At 41.5% G+C, this 15,273-nt stretch overlaps 1 protein-coding gene across 1 annotated transcript in view; it reads right to left on the bottom strand.

Annotated features, from left to right (window-relative positions):
* Positions 1–15,273, bottom strand: part of LOC118421797 (protein crumbs-like) — a 56,465-nt gene that overhangs the window by 13,290 nt on the left and 27,902 nt on the right. The window contains exons 2-15 of the mRNA XM_035829298.1: positions 12,872–13,435; positions 10,249–10,380; positions 9,076–9,279; positions 8,223–8,687; positions 7,686–7,882; positions 7,243–7,393; positions 6,632–6,762; positions 6,118–6,331; positions 5,333–5,765; positions 3,720–5,008; positions 3,320–3,511; positions 2,322–2,918; positions 972–1,846; positions 358–435 (exon numbers count right to left, since the gene is read on the bottom strand). Coding sequence (XP_035685191.1) covers positions 358–435; positions 972–1,846; positions 2,322–2,918; positions 3,320–3,511; positions 3,720–5,008; positions 5,333–5,765; positions 6,118–6,331; positions 6,632–6,762; positions 7,243–7,393; positions 7,686–7,882; positions 8,223–8,687; positions 9,076–9,279; positions 10,249–10,380; positions 12,872–13,435 — 5,522 coding nt within the window. The remainder of the gene's footprint in view (positions 1–357; positions 436–971; positions 1,847–2,321; positions 2,919–3,319; positions 3,512–3,719; positions 5,009–5,332; positions 5,766–6,117; positions 6,332–6,631; positions 6,763–7,242; positions 7,394–7,685; positions 7,883–8,222; positions 8,688–9,075; positions 9,280–10,248; positions 10,381–12,871; positions 13,436–15,273) is intronic.

Genomic DNA, 15,273 nt, shown 5'->3' with positions numbered 1-15,273 from the left:
TATTTTTCTATTATGGTATTACACTGCAGTCTATGGTGCTACCGCGAAAATAAAACCACCGTGAAAAGCCCTGTTTCCCGCTACTGCGAAATTAAATGCCCGCAAACTTAAATGCATTTACAGTAGCTACATTTAATATTACAAATCAGGCTTTAACTCATGGCACCTTAATAACGTATCAAGCTTACACAAGTAGTACTCAAAACTGGGGTTATCTTACTGTGTGGGTAAAGATCAACAGGACTAATTTCTTACTCATACACTGTATCATCATTTCAAGTCTTTGATAAATAAAGCAGCACGTAAATTTCCAGCTTCAACCTTTCTTTATCATTTGGTTAAAAAAACAACTCATACCTTGTTAGTTGCAGTAATGTTGAGATCATTACATGTAGCTCCATTTTGACAAGGCCCAGCATCGCATCTCTCAAAGATCTGTAAGTGTCGCAACAAAGCTCCATTGTCATGCAACAGCCAGGCTTCATCAGTTGTCACACAAAATCTGTTGCCTAATGATCAGTCTTGCACATTTATGGGCATCAGTTTTCATTAGCTAGTGCAAACTCAACACAGCCAGATTTCCAAAAGAGCAAGAGCTGTCTGTCAGTTTTGCACATTCAATACACAAGTGTTTATCAGCCTTTGTTACTGCAACACCACCCTTACTACAACAGGTAAGGCCAACTGTTAATGCAAAAGATGTGTCTTACTTTTCCTAGTGTATATAGCACAAGTGTACGTTATCAATGCATCTTTTATTAGCAATTCATTTACTAAGCATTGGAGCAAGAAGGTGTCAAAATGATCAAAGTCAAGGTAGCTACCAAGCTCAAACTAAAAAAAGGCAGTTGAACTTTGAGTTAATGCAATATAAGTAACATCTTATTATTTTCAGTTATCAAAAGCCCCAAACACATCAGCTGCAAACAAAACAAAGAAGTAGCAAGGATCCTATGACTGGCCAAACTTACGTTAACCTCACAGACTTCCCCAGTGTAGTTGGTGGTGCAGTTGCAGAAGAAGGCGTTGACCAGGTCGATACACGTGGAGTTGAACTGACAAGGGCTGGAGTCACACTCGTTGATTTCTGTCTCACAGTGATCCCCTACGTATCCAGGCACACAGTCGCAGGAGTACTCATTGATGGCATCCTGACAGGTGGCTCCATTTTGGCAAGGGCCTGATGCGCATTCGTCAATGTTGGTACTGCAGTTCTTGTCAGAGTATCCTGGCACGCAGGTGCAGTTGTAGTCGTTGAAGATGTCAGCGCAGGTAGCGCCGTTGACACAAGGCTGTGGCCCACAAACATCGTCGCTCGTACAGCCGACGGTGATACTGCTGGCTGACTTAAGGTTGAATTTCTTAGAGGCGTTAGTCAGGATCTGTGAGGACTCAAAGAAAGGCAGGAGGACCCCACCCACGCGCAGATTCTCCATACAACCCTTGAAATATCCCTGCCCACCTTGGCTACCAACTTGGATGGTGTCTTGCCCTGCAAATTCGTCGAAGTTTGGAGCAGCCTGCCCCATGTTTGCTGTAGCATTTTCAGCACCATTGTCCACAGTAAGCTGGGCAACGGTGCCCAGGAATGAGACTTCCACTGTGTGCCATTCTCCGTCGCTGACGTCAAAGTTTGCCTCAGCAGAAGGTGCGCTGTTGTAGGTGAAGCGGACGTTCCCGCTCACAATTTCCAACTGAACAGTTGTGGAACCACCCGAGGCTCGAAGTAGAAGAGCATCTGTGTCTCTGGTGCGGAAGCTGACTTGGAGGGTGTTGTCGATGGCAGTGAAACTGGGGCTGGTGCTGTACTCTAGCATGTCTCTGTCAAAGGTGGCTGATGTAAGACCTGGTAAAAGTACAGATGTTTTTATTTATGAAGGAACAAAATAACATTTTGATAGTAAGTGTATATTCATGTTAACTCATTTGCATTATCCTGATTAACTTGCAAACTTTGTTTCAGCCTATTTATGATAGAAAGTATGCTGTATATTATTAACCGAGCATGCCTCCTTCAAACCTGAACATGTGTGCATAACTAATATGACATACATAATATGACTTATGATCCTTTTCCATATGATACTGAATTTTGCTATTGACTGAAAATACATAAGTGACACAATTTCAGGGACACCTGTATCTGTATCTACATCTATATAGCTGGTAAAACAGCTTAACATGCCTGCTCTTTGCTGCAGCAGCTGGTTATAGCAGTTACAAATGTAACACACTGAACAGCCTGTCACACATAACCTTTGCAAATCTAGCTGTCAGCACTATTTAACCAGTCATCTTTATCCACAAGGACTAAGACTCACATTCAAACCCATCATCCAGGTTGTTGCAGGTGGAGTTGGAGGGACACGGATTGGAGACGCAGAAATCGGTCTCAGAACAATTCTTCCCAGTGAAACCTACAGGGCAGTTGCACTCAAAGTCATTCCACGTCACTGTGCAGACGCCGCCGTTGGTGCAGGGGCCACTAGCACAGGTGTCGTCACTCACACAGGTGTTGTTAACATTACTGAGGCCAGTAGATGGCAGGGAGGGAGAGTCGAGCTGGAAGCCAGGTATGGCCAGCGGGTAGAAGTCAAGTCGTGTTTCGTTGTACCGCAAATCCTGGATACACCCCTTGAATGGCTCAGTGGTGGAAAGACCCAGATTCTCTGGGTTTTGGAAGTCCATACCAGCGACATACAAGACACCTCCTGGTAAGTTCGGAGCATTGTCCAGTGTGATTGTATTGCTGACTTGGTCATTCACGTTGATATACATGCTCTCTCCATCAATCGACACATCCACAAACTTGAACTCTCCGTCTGCCAGCCTTCCACCAAGGGTGTAGCTCTTAGGCTGGTTGGCTGTTTCACCCACCTCCTTTACATCCACACGGATTCTTCCATTGACAAGTTGCACTGAAAATGTAGAAAACATATGACTTTACTCAATGACATACATGTGTATGACAGCCAAACACACGACACAAAAGTGGAATCAGGGTTCAACGCTACACAATTTCAGAGCAAATAGCAGTAGTTACTGTAGTAGTATCCAGAACTGACTTTCCTATTTTATGTAAGAACAGAATTTAGCAATACTTTTTGATCTGACTAATTCAACAGCATGGATGCACTGAACCAAACACAAGCCTTCAATGGCTGGTAGTTACATGCACATATGTTAGTATTTTTTTCAGGTATCCTTTACAACAGTTTATATATCTTACTTAGAGAAATACTAATCTTTTTAGCTCTAATGTTCATCTTCCAGGACCACCTAGAAGTAAACTTTGGCGGAGGCAAAAAGAGGAACAAACCTGCGACATAGTTGGCATCTACAGGTGGTGTTTCAGGACCGATTCCTGGCTCTCCGGTAAACATCAACAAACCATCCGGTTTTCGTGTCCGGAAGAACATGGAAACCTTGAATGGGTCGCTACCACTGCGAGGAACCACGAAGTTCGCAAAACTGCTCAGCTCTTCATTGCTGAAGGTTCCTGTACTCAAGGCTGTGAAATAAAGATAACAGAAAACCATTTAGTGAATCAGGATCATGAAATGATGATTTGGTTTTTATTGATTCGAACATTCAAAATGACAGTCTAGCAATTGACTAGTACAGCTGAAAGAACTGCAGGTTTACAAAATACTAAACCAAAACATTGTGAAAACCACATACATGTGCTCTTAGAAGACAAAAAAGTATGCTGCACTTACTGTAGTTGCAATTGTTTCCAGTGTAGGGCCGCTCACACTCGCATGTGTACTGGATCCACTCGTCTGTACACACGCCCTTCCCAGAGCACGGATCCGGATTACACTGATCCTTACGATCACATCCCTCAGCGATGGATCCAGAAACGTAGTCTGCGGCTACAATAGCATGGCCATCCCTAACAATATCCTCTACACAGCCTACGTAGTTTTTACGAGATGTTGTCAGAGCAAGTAAAGCATTGTCAACTCCACCAACATTCAGGTCTCCAAAATCTACTGTCTGACCAACGTTACCGTCATTACAGTTAGAGCCATCAACACATACTGACATGGTACCGTTCTCAACGATTCTAGCAGTTACGTCATGCCATTCACCATCACTGATGACCTTGTTGACTTCAACACTTCTCTTCACAGAACCGTTAAAGTGGGTCAGCTGTATCTTGTTATCAACAATCTCCAAGATGCCATGGTGATTTGCTTCCCCAACGAAAGCCAGAACGCCAGAGGGTAATGTGGTTCTGAACCTGATCTGCAATGTAACAGTGGGGCCAGTTTGCGGAGGGACTGTTATATACCCGCTTCCATCGAACGAAAGAGTTGTGACTTTCTCGCAGTTGCGGCCCACGAAGCCATTATCACAGTTACAGGTGTAGTTGTGTGTGTCTGTCGCTTCGTCTTGCAGGTATGGAACGCAGGTGGAGTTGTTTTCACAACCATTCACGTTGCAACCGATCAGCGTTACAGAACAGTTCTTCCCACCCAGTCCCGGTGTGCATAAACAGCTGTAGTCATTGATTCCATCCATGCACACAGCCCCATTCTGACACGGGTTGCCGCCGTACTCCGTACACTCATCAATATTCTCTTCACAGTTTATTCCCCTGAATCCTAGCACGCAGTCGCAAGTGTACATGTTGATCAAGTCATTACATGTCGCTCCATTCTGACATGGATCGGAATCGCACTCGTTGATGTCAGTTTCACAGTTGTCCCCAGCATAGCCTGGAACACAAGTACACGTGTACCCTCCAGCGTTGGGCCAGTTGGTGTTTCCACCTGCAGAATTCTCCGTACACGTGGCTCCATTTTGACATGGATCTGATGCGCATTCATCGATGTCAGTCTCACAGTTGTAGCCTTCAAACCCATCGTAACATGAGCAGTTGTAGTAGTTGATGAGATCATTGCAGATGCCGCCATGTTGGCAGGGGCTGGAGTCACACTCCCTGATCTCCACCTCACAGTCGTACCCCACAAAACCAGTGTTGCTGCAATTACAGGTGTAGCTGGAGGAAAAGAAGTGAACTTAAGTTAGAATTTAGAGCCCATTATATTTGATATCAAAATTGCTGATGTTGACACATAATCACTTGAGAACAAGACAGCTTTTAAGCCATACAGATTTGAAAGACGACATTAACTTAAGGCTGAAAGATTAAAGGTTTAACATTAATGTTAAAAATAACATGGCAAACATGAACATTTTGCCCATTGTGCAGTGTTAAGCCCAATAATAGCAATCACTGCCATTGAAATAGATGCCAGAATGTACATGTTCTTACCCACATCTTGTATGTTTTCAGCAAATAAAAAAAATAAATATTCCTTACTTGTTGAACAGGTCGGTGCACTGTCCCCCGTTCAGACATGGACTGCTCTCACACTCATCCACCTCCTGCTCACAGTTCACCCCCTCCCAGCCCGGCATGCACGAGCAGTTGTACCGGGCGATGAGGTCGATACACGTCGCACCGTTCTGACACGGGTTGGAGTCGCACTCCAAAATCTCCCTCTCGCACCAGACCCCCGTGTAGCCTGGAGCACAGGTGCACTTGGCTTCAGCGATGAGGTCCTGACACGTGGCGCCATTTTGGCAGGGCTCAGAGTAACACTCGTTGATGTCCAGTTCACAGTTCTTCCCGTGGTAGCCCTGACGGCAGAAGCAGTCGTAGCTTCCCTCGGTGTTGACGCAGACGGAGTCGTGTTGGCATGGCGACGGATTGCACTCATCAATGTCTTCCTCACAGGTCACTCCCTGCCAGCCTGAACAAATAAAGGATAGAAAACATTAACACAATATGACTCTGGCTAGGTTTGAGTCTTAACGCTTTTTACAGACTACAGGACTGTTTTTTTCTTGCTCTTAATTTTCAAACATCAACCTGCAGAAAATGTTAAAGTGAAAAAAGTAGTGGGGATCGCTAGAGCTGGGTACGTATAAAAACATTTTTTCTTGTTGGACCAGTCCAGAAAAAATGGAACTGAAAAAATTCAGTAGACCGGATGTTGGACCGATTGGAAAATGAATATGAAAATGAAAATTTTACCGGCACCACGGCCCAAGAAAATAGCAAAGGCAAAGTAGAGAAGAGTTGATTGCACACAAGTCACTCACCACTGGTGCAGTTGCAGACAAATTTGTTGATCCCATCAATACAGGTAGCATTGTTCTGACAGGGGTCCGGGTCACATTCGTTGATGTTGTCAGCACAGTTGACTCCAGTGAAGCCCAGGGGACACTGACAGTCAGTACCAAGTCCATCTTCTGATATAAAACACACCTTCCCATCCGTGCAGACAACAGGCGTCGGCACTTCACACCGATTCTCCTGCACAGGCAACCATACAATTGAAGTCAATGAAGTACGGGGGTGTTTTTAAATCCAAAGTGTTTTACACCTCAGAATTTGTGGTAAGAGTAAAGCAGCTTAGAGTCTGTCGCTAAACTGTTGGGATGCATCCAGTCCCACTAGGATAGCCTTACACATACTTCCCTAGTCATCTTTTGCAACTATCCAGTTATTTGGGTTTCTTTGTTTGTCCTAACTAACCATCAGGTACAGCATTATGCAGCCGTAACTAACTTTTTATTGCTAACCTGAAGAAGCATGTAAAAAAGAATGCGTTACCTGAGTGCAGTTTTTGCCTGCCCAGGCCGTTGTACATTCACATCTGTAGTCATTGACGAGATCAGTGCAGGTGCCACTGTTCTCACAGGGGTCAGGGCTGCAATCATCAATGTTGGTTTGACATCTGTCGCCTGTAGGATAAAGGGGAATTCAGTATCTTAAAATCATGTCTACAGAAGTCAAATGCATATCATTAAGTCGTGAGTAGACATCAGGACAACATACTATTAGCTACAGATTTGTATTTGTTGTGTATGTGATAAATTACTAGTACATAGTATATGAAGAAATGGCTAGAAGGGTACTGCAATGGCAACCAGAGGAGCCTCTCAAGCCTGATCATCTTTCTTTCATCTAATTTAGCAAGTGACTTATTGAGGACACAGAACTTCAGGTCAATGAGCTTTGCTCTATTGTGCTCGAACGAACGTGCTCAACAGGAACTCATGGCAACTGTGGTGTCACCTTTATAATTCAACTGAATTGAACTGAATGGAACAGAAATGATGAAATGTGTGTACCACAGCAACCTTTGCCAGATACTGTGATCATTATGCAAATTATTTCTCAGTTTTAGATTCAAGAATCTTTGAAGTCAATGTGAAACTGACCTTCAAACCCAGGCAGACAGTTACACGTGTAATCGTTGATCTGGTCCATACATGTTGCACCATTCTGACAGTTGTGCTGGGCGCAGTCATCAATGTTCTCTGAGCAGTCTTCTCCTGTAAACCCAACTGCACAGATGCACTCGAAGGACGCCTGTAGAAAGGAATGAAAACAAATGAGTATAACATAAATGCTTTATCATTGTGCATTCATTTGGCTATCCAACCCACATCAAGAGGCTGTACGACAACAGGAATAAAATAATTTTACTTAGAGAACATCTGACATATCTAAGCAGAGTAGTCAATGATCATGACCTGTTGATAAAATACTCCTTCCTACCCCATGGTACCTACATAACCAATGTAACATAAAGCCAAAAAATGACAAAATACTACATTACTAATCTAAAATTAAACACGATGCCAAATTGAACAAAACAAACCGTTAAGTCCCGACATGTTGCCCCATTCCTGCAGTAGTTGGGCCTCAGGACACACTCGTCAGTGAACTCACAGTTGTAACCATTGTAGCCATCACGGCAGGAGCAGTTGTAGTAGTTAATGTAGTTGTTACAGGTGCCACGGTTACGACACGGATTACTCGCACACTCATCAATATCCCTGCAGTTACCTGCAGACCCTATGTAAAGGTGTAAATAAAATGTTTGTTTCTACAACATGATTGAATTTGTACATGTCATCTACACAGCTTGTTGACAACTAACAAAACTTTAGTTACATCTACTGCAACTGACATGCATAACTTAATGTGTTAAGCTGGAAAAGCACTATCCTCAGAAAAATTAAGCGGAGTTGAAATTACCTAAAATAAAGGAGAAAAAGATGACTAAATAACAATTGTCATACAGATGTACATATAGATTCTTTTATGTACTGTTACTGTATTGAATCCAAATAACCAATCAAATATCAGCTAGCTTCATGACAGGTGTGCAATAATATAACTGAGTACCACCCACCGTCATAGCCTGGCTTGCACTCACAACGATAGTTTAAACCCTCTGGAAAACAGTCCTCCTCTGGGTTGCAGGGCTGCGCCTGACAAGCCTGGCTGGTCTCACAGTTGGTCCCCTCGAATCCCGACACACAGTTGCAGAAGTACGACCCCTGCCGGTCCTCGCAGGTGGCGCCATTCTGACATGGGTCCGAGATGCATTCGTCAAGCTCGTTATCACAAACGTCACCGTCCCAACCCTGCGCACACTGACAGGTGAAGCCACCGGGGCGGTTGAAACAGGTTCCACTGTTCTGACACGGATCGTTGTTGCACTCGTTCACGTCGCTCTGGCAGAAGGGGCCTTCGTACCCAGTACCGTCACAGTTGCAGATCACTCCATTGATGCTGTCTGTGCATTGACCACCATTTTTGCATGGTGCAGTGGCACATTCGTTAATGTTGATTTCACAGTTCACGCCAGCAAAGCCTGCAACAACATACAACAGTGGACCTCAAGATCATTTCAGATTCATGAAAGCTCTATGAGGTAACAATCACATATACTAACCACTTACTAATGAATATCATGAACTCTTCAAAAGAAAGAAACTATGGTATGCTGTCAAATATCTCAATATCCACATATACCATGACATAAATACAGACACCATGATATTGGGGAAACCATGCTTTTTCAATGACATCAATGTTCAAATGCAATGTGAAAAAAAAGTTAAAATGCAATATCATACTTTTAACACAGTTCCAGCTTGCTAACAAAGGATAAGTGTTGCAGAAGGACAAGTATTACAAGGGTAATGTACAAGACAGCAAATGCATTGCTGTCTGTAATGAAGACAAGAAAAATACTGTACCATCAGGACATGTGCATTGGTATCCACCGGTGACATTCAAACACGTCGCTCCGTTCATACAGGGTTCGCTGACACAGGGGCTCTCCGTGCACCGCGGTCCGGCCCACCCGTCTCGGCAAACACAGGTAGTGTAGTTCCCATTCTGCTGCTCCTGGCAGACTCCTCCATTGTAGCACAGGTTATCTGGTGACTCACACAGTGGACCTACATTAAACCATACATGCATGTTGTCTTGAATGTTTGTAGAGGTGGTTACAGTCAGAGAGGCGACATGCAGTGCACTAAAAATGGCTAAAGTTTTGTTGGAAAACTTTTAAACCAACCTTTTCACCATCACAAGCATTTCACATTGACCTAAACAAGCAATCTTTCCACAACAAACGTAATCAAGAGCACTAGGAAATTCCAAATCCTTCACGACGAGTCTTTTTCCAAATTGAGTGCATTGATAAGTTTATAGGTCTTTGTTGTACATTTGATTCCAAAACCAACAAAACTTTTGCACAGAATGGTGGACAGACAACAGGAAAAAAAGAAGACAGCCGCACAGAAGTACAAATGAAAGTGTTACACCACAATCATTAACACCAACAGAAGACAGCACTGAAAGTAAAATAGACCCATGTTAAGATTGTGTACACATGAAACCTTAAAGAAGGAAGTGACACCCTGTTATAAAAACACAAATGTTGTCAATGTCAGATATGTTTAAAAGATTTCAGGATTAAAAACAAAGTAATACATCAATGTCTAATCACTTATTTCAAATATCATGGCTGGACACCCTCGTAATCAGACCATCACCAATTATAACCATGGAAAACATTGCCCATCACCAGAATAGAATATCATTTTAGGACCTACATGTAATTATGTGTACCATGCAAAATTATGATTTTTTTAAAAAGATTTGATAAGGATTATATTTGATTAAGAACTAGGATTTGGGGTCCAATCATTTGAGCATGCACTGTTATTGACAAAGTTTTTTTCCAGGAGTGTATCTAGTAATTAAAAGAAAAGGCTTTCATTAGTTTCCATATGTATTAGTAGGTCAAGGAACTAATTGCCACACAGGAGATGTGTTAAATGTATGCATTAGTTTTAACTGAGGATCAAAAAGTAATAATAGATGTTGGATTACGTATGAGACACAAGTTAGCGGTGGCATACCCGTGTCGATCTCGCAATTTCGACCGGTATATCTAGCCGTACAAATGCATGTGTAGTTTTGGATTTCGTCTACGCATATCCCGCCGTTCTCGCAAGGGTGGCTAACACAGGCGTCCGTGTCAACTGGGCCATCTGGGATGACAGAAACACACAGCATGCTGTTATGGTGACAACATGAACACTGGTTAGTCAAGACGGAGGCAGAAGTTAATAGGTTATAGAAAAGGTCAACAGTCAGTACTACTCTATACTGTGTTCTTGCTATGCCTAGCATATTACATGATCTAGTTAAAGATAAACAGCTGAGAACTAGGACTACACAATATACATATTTGTACTGTGCTTCACAGTTAAGCTTGGCTACAGCAACTAGGGTGATTAGTTAGGCAAGGATGAGTTAGGCTGTTCTAACAACAGTGTCAGTGCCTACATGTAGGTAGGGAATAAAGGTTATCATGTGAGAACAGTAACAAGACATGCTGGTTGGTTCAATCCTATGTTTTATACCACAGGAATGTTTGATATAGATAGTATATATGTATCAAAAATGACCATGGTGGTTAAAATTAATATATACAAATGTACAGCTTTCTTATGTTGAATGCCCATGTGTTAGGTTTGATGAGGGGTAGAGTAAGTGTAAAAGAAAAACAGCTGTATTTTTTGTCTTAGATCAACTTTTACTTGTAGCTTGAAGGATGTGACCAGGTACCAGGAGCTTTTACTGTACTTGTTTTGAGCTGATATCAATGTTCATTCAATCATGGCATATGCCTTCCCTCTACACTGTTATGAAACGAAACTAAACATTGTTGTTATACAATTTGGAAGTCATAAACCATCTTTATTTGTATAATGCAAGTAATCTACTTTGCTCTGAAAATGGCAACATTGATGATAGTCAGTATCATGGTTTTTTTTGTTTTTTTTTTAATATTTTTTTTTTCCACATTTTATTCTTCATTCACAATGTTACAATCAATGATACAATGAAGTGTGTAAGTAACCATGGTAACAAACAATAACAAAATAGATTACGTCAAATATACACATATATATAACGAGCTATTATATTTTACATGTCCCCTGACTTCAGTACTACACTAGTACTGTCTGAAAAAAGTATGAACGTTGGCACTAAAGATCTTAGCTCCGTCAGTATCATGGTGCTGTAAATGTTATCCTGTCCATGCTGTTGCCATGGGAACAAGGAGAGGTTCCTGGGAAAGTTGCAAAGGTTGTTGGGATAAATGAAGAATCCAGGTGTGGGTGTTGTGTGTGGTCCCTGATGGCTGTAGGGTTACAAGTCAAACAGCTCTTGTGCCAATATTTCCACAGGAAAATGCCAGGGTAAAATAACAATGATGAGTGATGATCCCAGAATAGATAACAATCCAAGTTACCTTCAAAATAGTTAGAACTGTTGCCACTGCTGTTTGGTCCTTTTTTGTGTCTCTGGCCTAACTGGTTATCCTTGCTTTCTATATCAAGTTTCACGCTTTGGTGCAGAGGTATACAACAAGGGCCATTATCCCAGTAACCAACAGCTCAGATGTGTATTGAGTCAAGAATACCAGAATTAATAACTGTGATGGAATCTTCAGCCTGCAAGGTGTGACTGACACTCTCTTCTAACATGAAACCATTTCCTATGATTTGGCTATCATGGCTATAGCTTTCCTCCCGTTTGAGATGACATATCAATCTCATTTTCACCTGAGTCAAGTGAGGAAAGACTTAGTGGTGTAAATGTTTGACATCTGAGCTAATCCACCACCTCTCACATACCTCTATCCTCTGGCAGGCCTGGAAAGCAGAGCTTATGTCAGCAAATACAAGAAATAAAACTTTTCAAAAGCTTTATACTAGCAACACACAAAAGAGAAAGTTGCAGTGATCAAAGCTGTTCCATAAGGAAATGAACCAAAATGTATGTTACAGTTCCACAACTATCATTTCATAGTAAATTTTAAACAGTGACCAAAAAAGCACATTGTAGACACATAGAAAGTAGCCTTCAATCCAACCAAATACAACCTTAACATAATGCAATTTGTGTGAAGCAAAATAAAGATAGAAAAACGGAAATCAAATTGTCACTACAAGAACACAAAGACAGACAGAAACATGTCAGAATTTCCAACAAAACGTTCTAAAAATCCAAACAAGCTTTCAATTGAAAAGAAGACAAACACAATGGCACATCAAAGAGTGAATAAAAACACAAATTTAAAGCTACAATATACATGTAACAGTTAGTGACCTTTATCTGACAATTGTTTAGGGAATAGCAAAGCGACACAAATTTGGGGAGAGTTTTTATCATTTATCAGCCCAATCAATCAATCAATCAATCAATTAATCAATCAATCATATCATATGGTTTCTTGATAAACAAGGATAGAAGATTTCTAACAAAAACTGGTTGAAATGAGGAGATAAAGGTCATCTGACAGATAAATGTAAATGACTGTTACAAATGAATGTCACATACTAACAAAATTCAAAATAATTGTATTATTTATCATCTATCTATATGTGTATACATATATGCATATTCATAAACACATATATTTTTTATTATATATCTATATTTTTTAAGTCCTTTCTTCCAAAGACTTACCGCATCCCTCATTGTTCTCCAAAGGACAGCTACCCCACTGGACATTGGACTGTGACGTTGCAGTGGTCAACTGCACCCCTGGACCCGCATATACACATCCAATGAGTCCACGTCCAACCTCCACTCCTGCACTTCCAGACAGGTCGATGTCCAGCACGTAACTTCTGACAGTCTGAGATGCAACTGTGATTTTTTCCCCATCAACACTTAACGTCAGGTTGCCTACTAAATACTCTAGATCTACTGTGTGCCACATCTGATTAGTATTGAGTCCTGACCCTAGATCAACAAAATCTTCCCCCCTCCCCCCTGCCTTTCGAAAGGAGAATCTTAGAACCCCTCCCGATGCTATAAGAGACAGCTCAATGTAGTCCCCATTGCTTCCCTCTTGTCGTAGGAGTTGGCCCCCATTGCAAGTTCTAAAGCTGAATGATGTTAGTGTGGAGGTGATCTGTAAGGTGTTGGGTAGAACTGCATAGGAGTTGAAGCCGTTGAAGAAGGCGTTTGCACTTGGTGTTGGTGCTTGTGTTGTCTGGGCTGCAACGACAGCTAGCAGTGAGAGGCCTGGAAAGATATGAAGAAGTTTCTGTAAGATGATTGATCAAACATATTACATGCAACGTCATGATGGAAGATGTGTAGCTATTGACTTTTTTTGCATGTAGAAATATCAAAAAGAAATATTGAAGATGAACTATTAGTAAGTGTTTGCTCTTATCAAACATGTGAACCAAATCTTGAGAATCATTATTTCAAACTGACCTGAATAAAGTACAATAGGCAATTCCCACTTTATTTTTAACATCATATAACGTTAAGTTAAAACAAATCATATAACAAAACTCTGTTAAGCTGAAGCACGAGTTGAAGTTGTCTGGGAAAACTACACAAAAATCATGTCATCTGTCTCATGACCCAGAAACCCAGCAGTCACCTCTACTTGGAGCAGTAGCACAAAGGACATTGATGGACTGTGTTGTTTACCTATAGTTGGCCCTTCTGTCCCCTCCCCATGTTGTACAGATGGTGTGTCCCAGTTCTCACACTGATACACACCTAACCTCCTGACTTCAAACTCCCTTTTGTACCAAGAAGGCTATTTGTTATCCCACCAGACTAAAGTAAAGCTACTAAGTTGGTAAGAGATTCAGGTTGACAGGTTAGAAAGCAGGGAGGATGTGACCATGACAAATAGTTTAGCAAAGGTAATATCTCTCTGGATGTAAGAAATTAAAATGTTTTAAATTCTTACATCCTGAAAAAAATGATGCAATTTGTTCCTCCATTAATGCAAGTATTTTGTTTGTAGTACTGCATGTAGAATCTTTGTCGAACAAATTGTTCAGTGAGAAGTTGGATGCTTCAGCATTTTTTAGTTCAGCTCCAAAACTTGAAAGACATTCTTTGGGACCAGTGTAGCAGGAACAAGATCTGACCCCCTCCTGAGAGGGTAAGAGGAAGAGGGATGACATGTCACACAACTATGGTCAAGGTCATAGGGTCAACTTTCAATTAAACCTGGGCAACCAAAGCACTTTTCTGGCTAAGCTGTACACATGTTTCACAACATTGACAATGTATACACGTCTGTAACACTACTAATCCCTGCTGTTTTACTCAGTCTAACTCTGATAAAAAATAACTCCAACTGTGTTTTCTACTTTTGTCTTTCAAATTGAAAATAAAAATCATTTTATTTATTTTTGAAATAGGAATCTGTTATTCCATTTTATAAAAGGTCAACAAAGAGCACATCTCCAGTCCAATTACCCTATGATATGGTGAGAGGAGGTCAGCAGTGCAGGGCAACTCTGATCCCCAACAGATTTACATCTTGAGTGGGACCCTGCCAAAACCAACAATCTTTCCATTCTCAGCTGTTGCCATGGCAATCAGAAATCCTGATAATTGGGGCAGCCATCTTGAGTTACAGTGAAATATGGAAGGCTGTCTATTTGGGGACAATGTTATTGCTTTCTATCAGGACCCATCTGCTCCAGTCATGCCATAACTCATATACTGTACATGTATGACTGTAACACAATATCATGGACTATTAATAAGTCTTGGAAACAAAGCTCCAGTGTTAAGTGCAGCTTTCATCCAGAAGACCTCTGACTAGTCTGAGAAAAAAAGGTCTCACTCAGTGTAAAACCCTCCTACACTGCTGTAGACAGATCCCATAATTGGTGCAGAGATTTTGTCCAGGGGAGAACTTGATATGGCAAGGATCAACCACACCAGCCGGCAGAGAACACCCAATTCTACAGGTGGATTTTACCATCAGCGGCATTCCCTTATTACTGACCAGGAAACAAATTGTTTTAGCTTTGTCTGCCGCTCTAAGCCCACCATCAACAAAGGTGTCTTTAAAGGCTACACTGTTATCAAGGTTGAAGGCT

The sequence above is a fragment of the Branchiostoma floridae genome, chromosome 8 (assembly GCF_000003815.2).
Source record: "Branchiostoma floridae strain S238N-H82 chromosome 8, Bfl_VNyyK, whole genome shotgun sequence".
In the NCBI taxonomy this organism is placed as follows: domain Eukaryota; kingdom Metazoa; phylum Chordata; class Leptocardii; order Amphioxiformes; family Branchiostomatidae; genus Branchiostoma; species Branchiostoma floridae.
The sequence above is the reverse complement of the archived record's forward strand: the minus strand, read 5'-3'. Positions and strand labels throughout refer to the sequence as shown.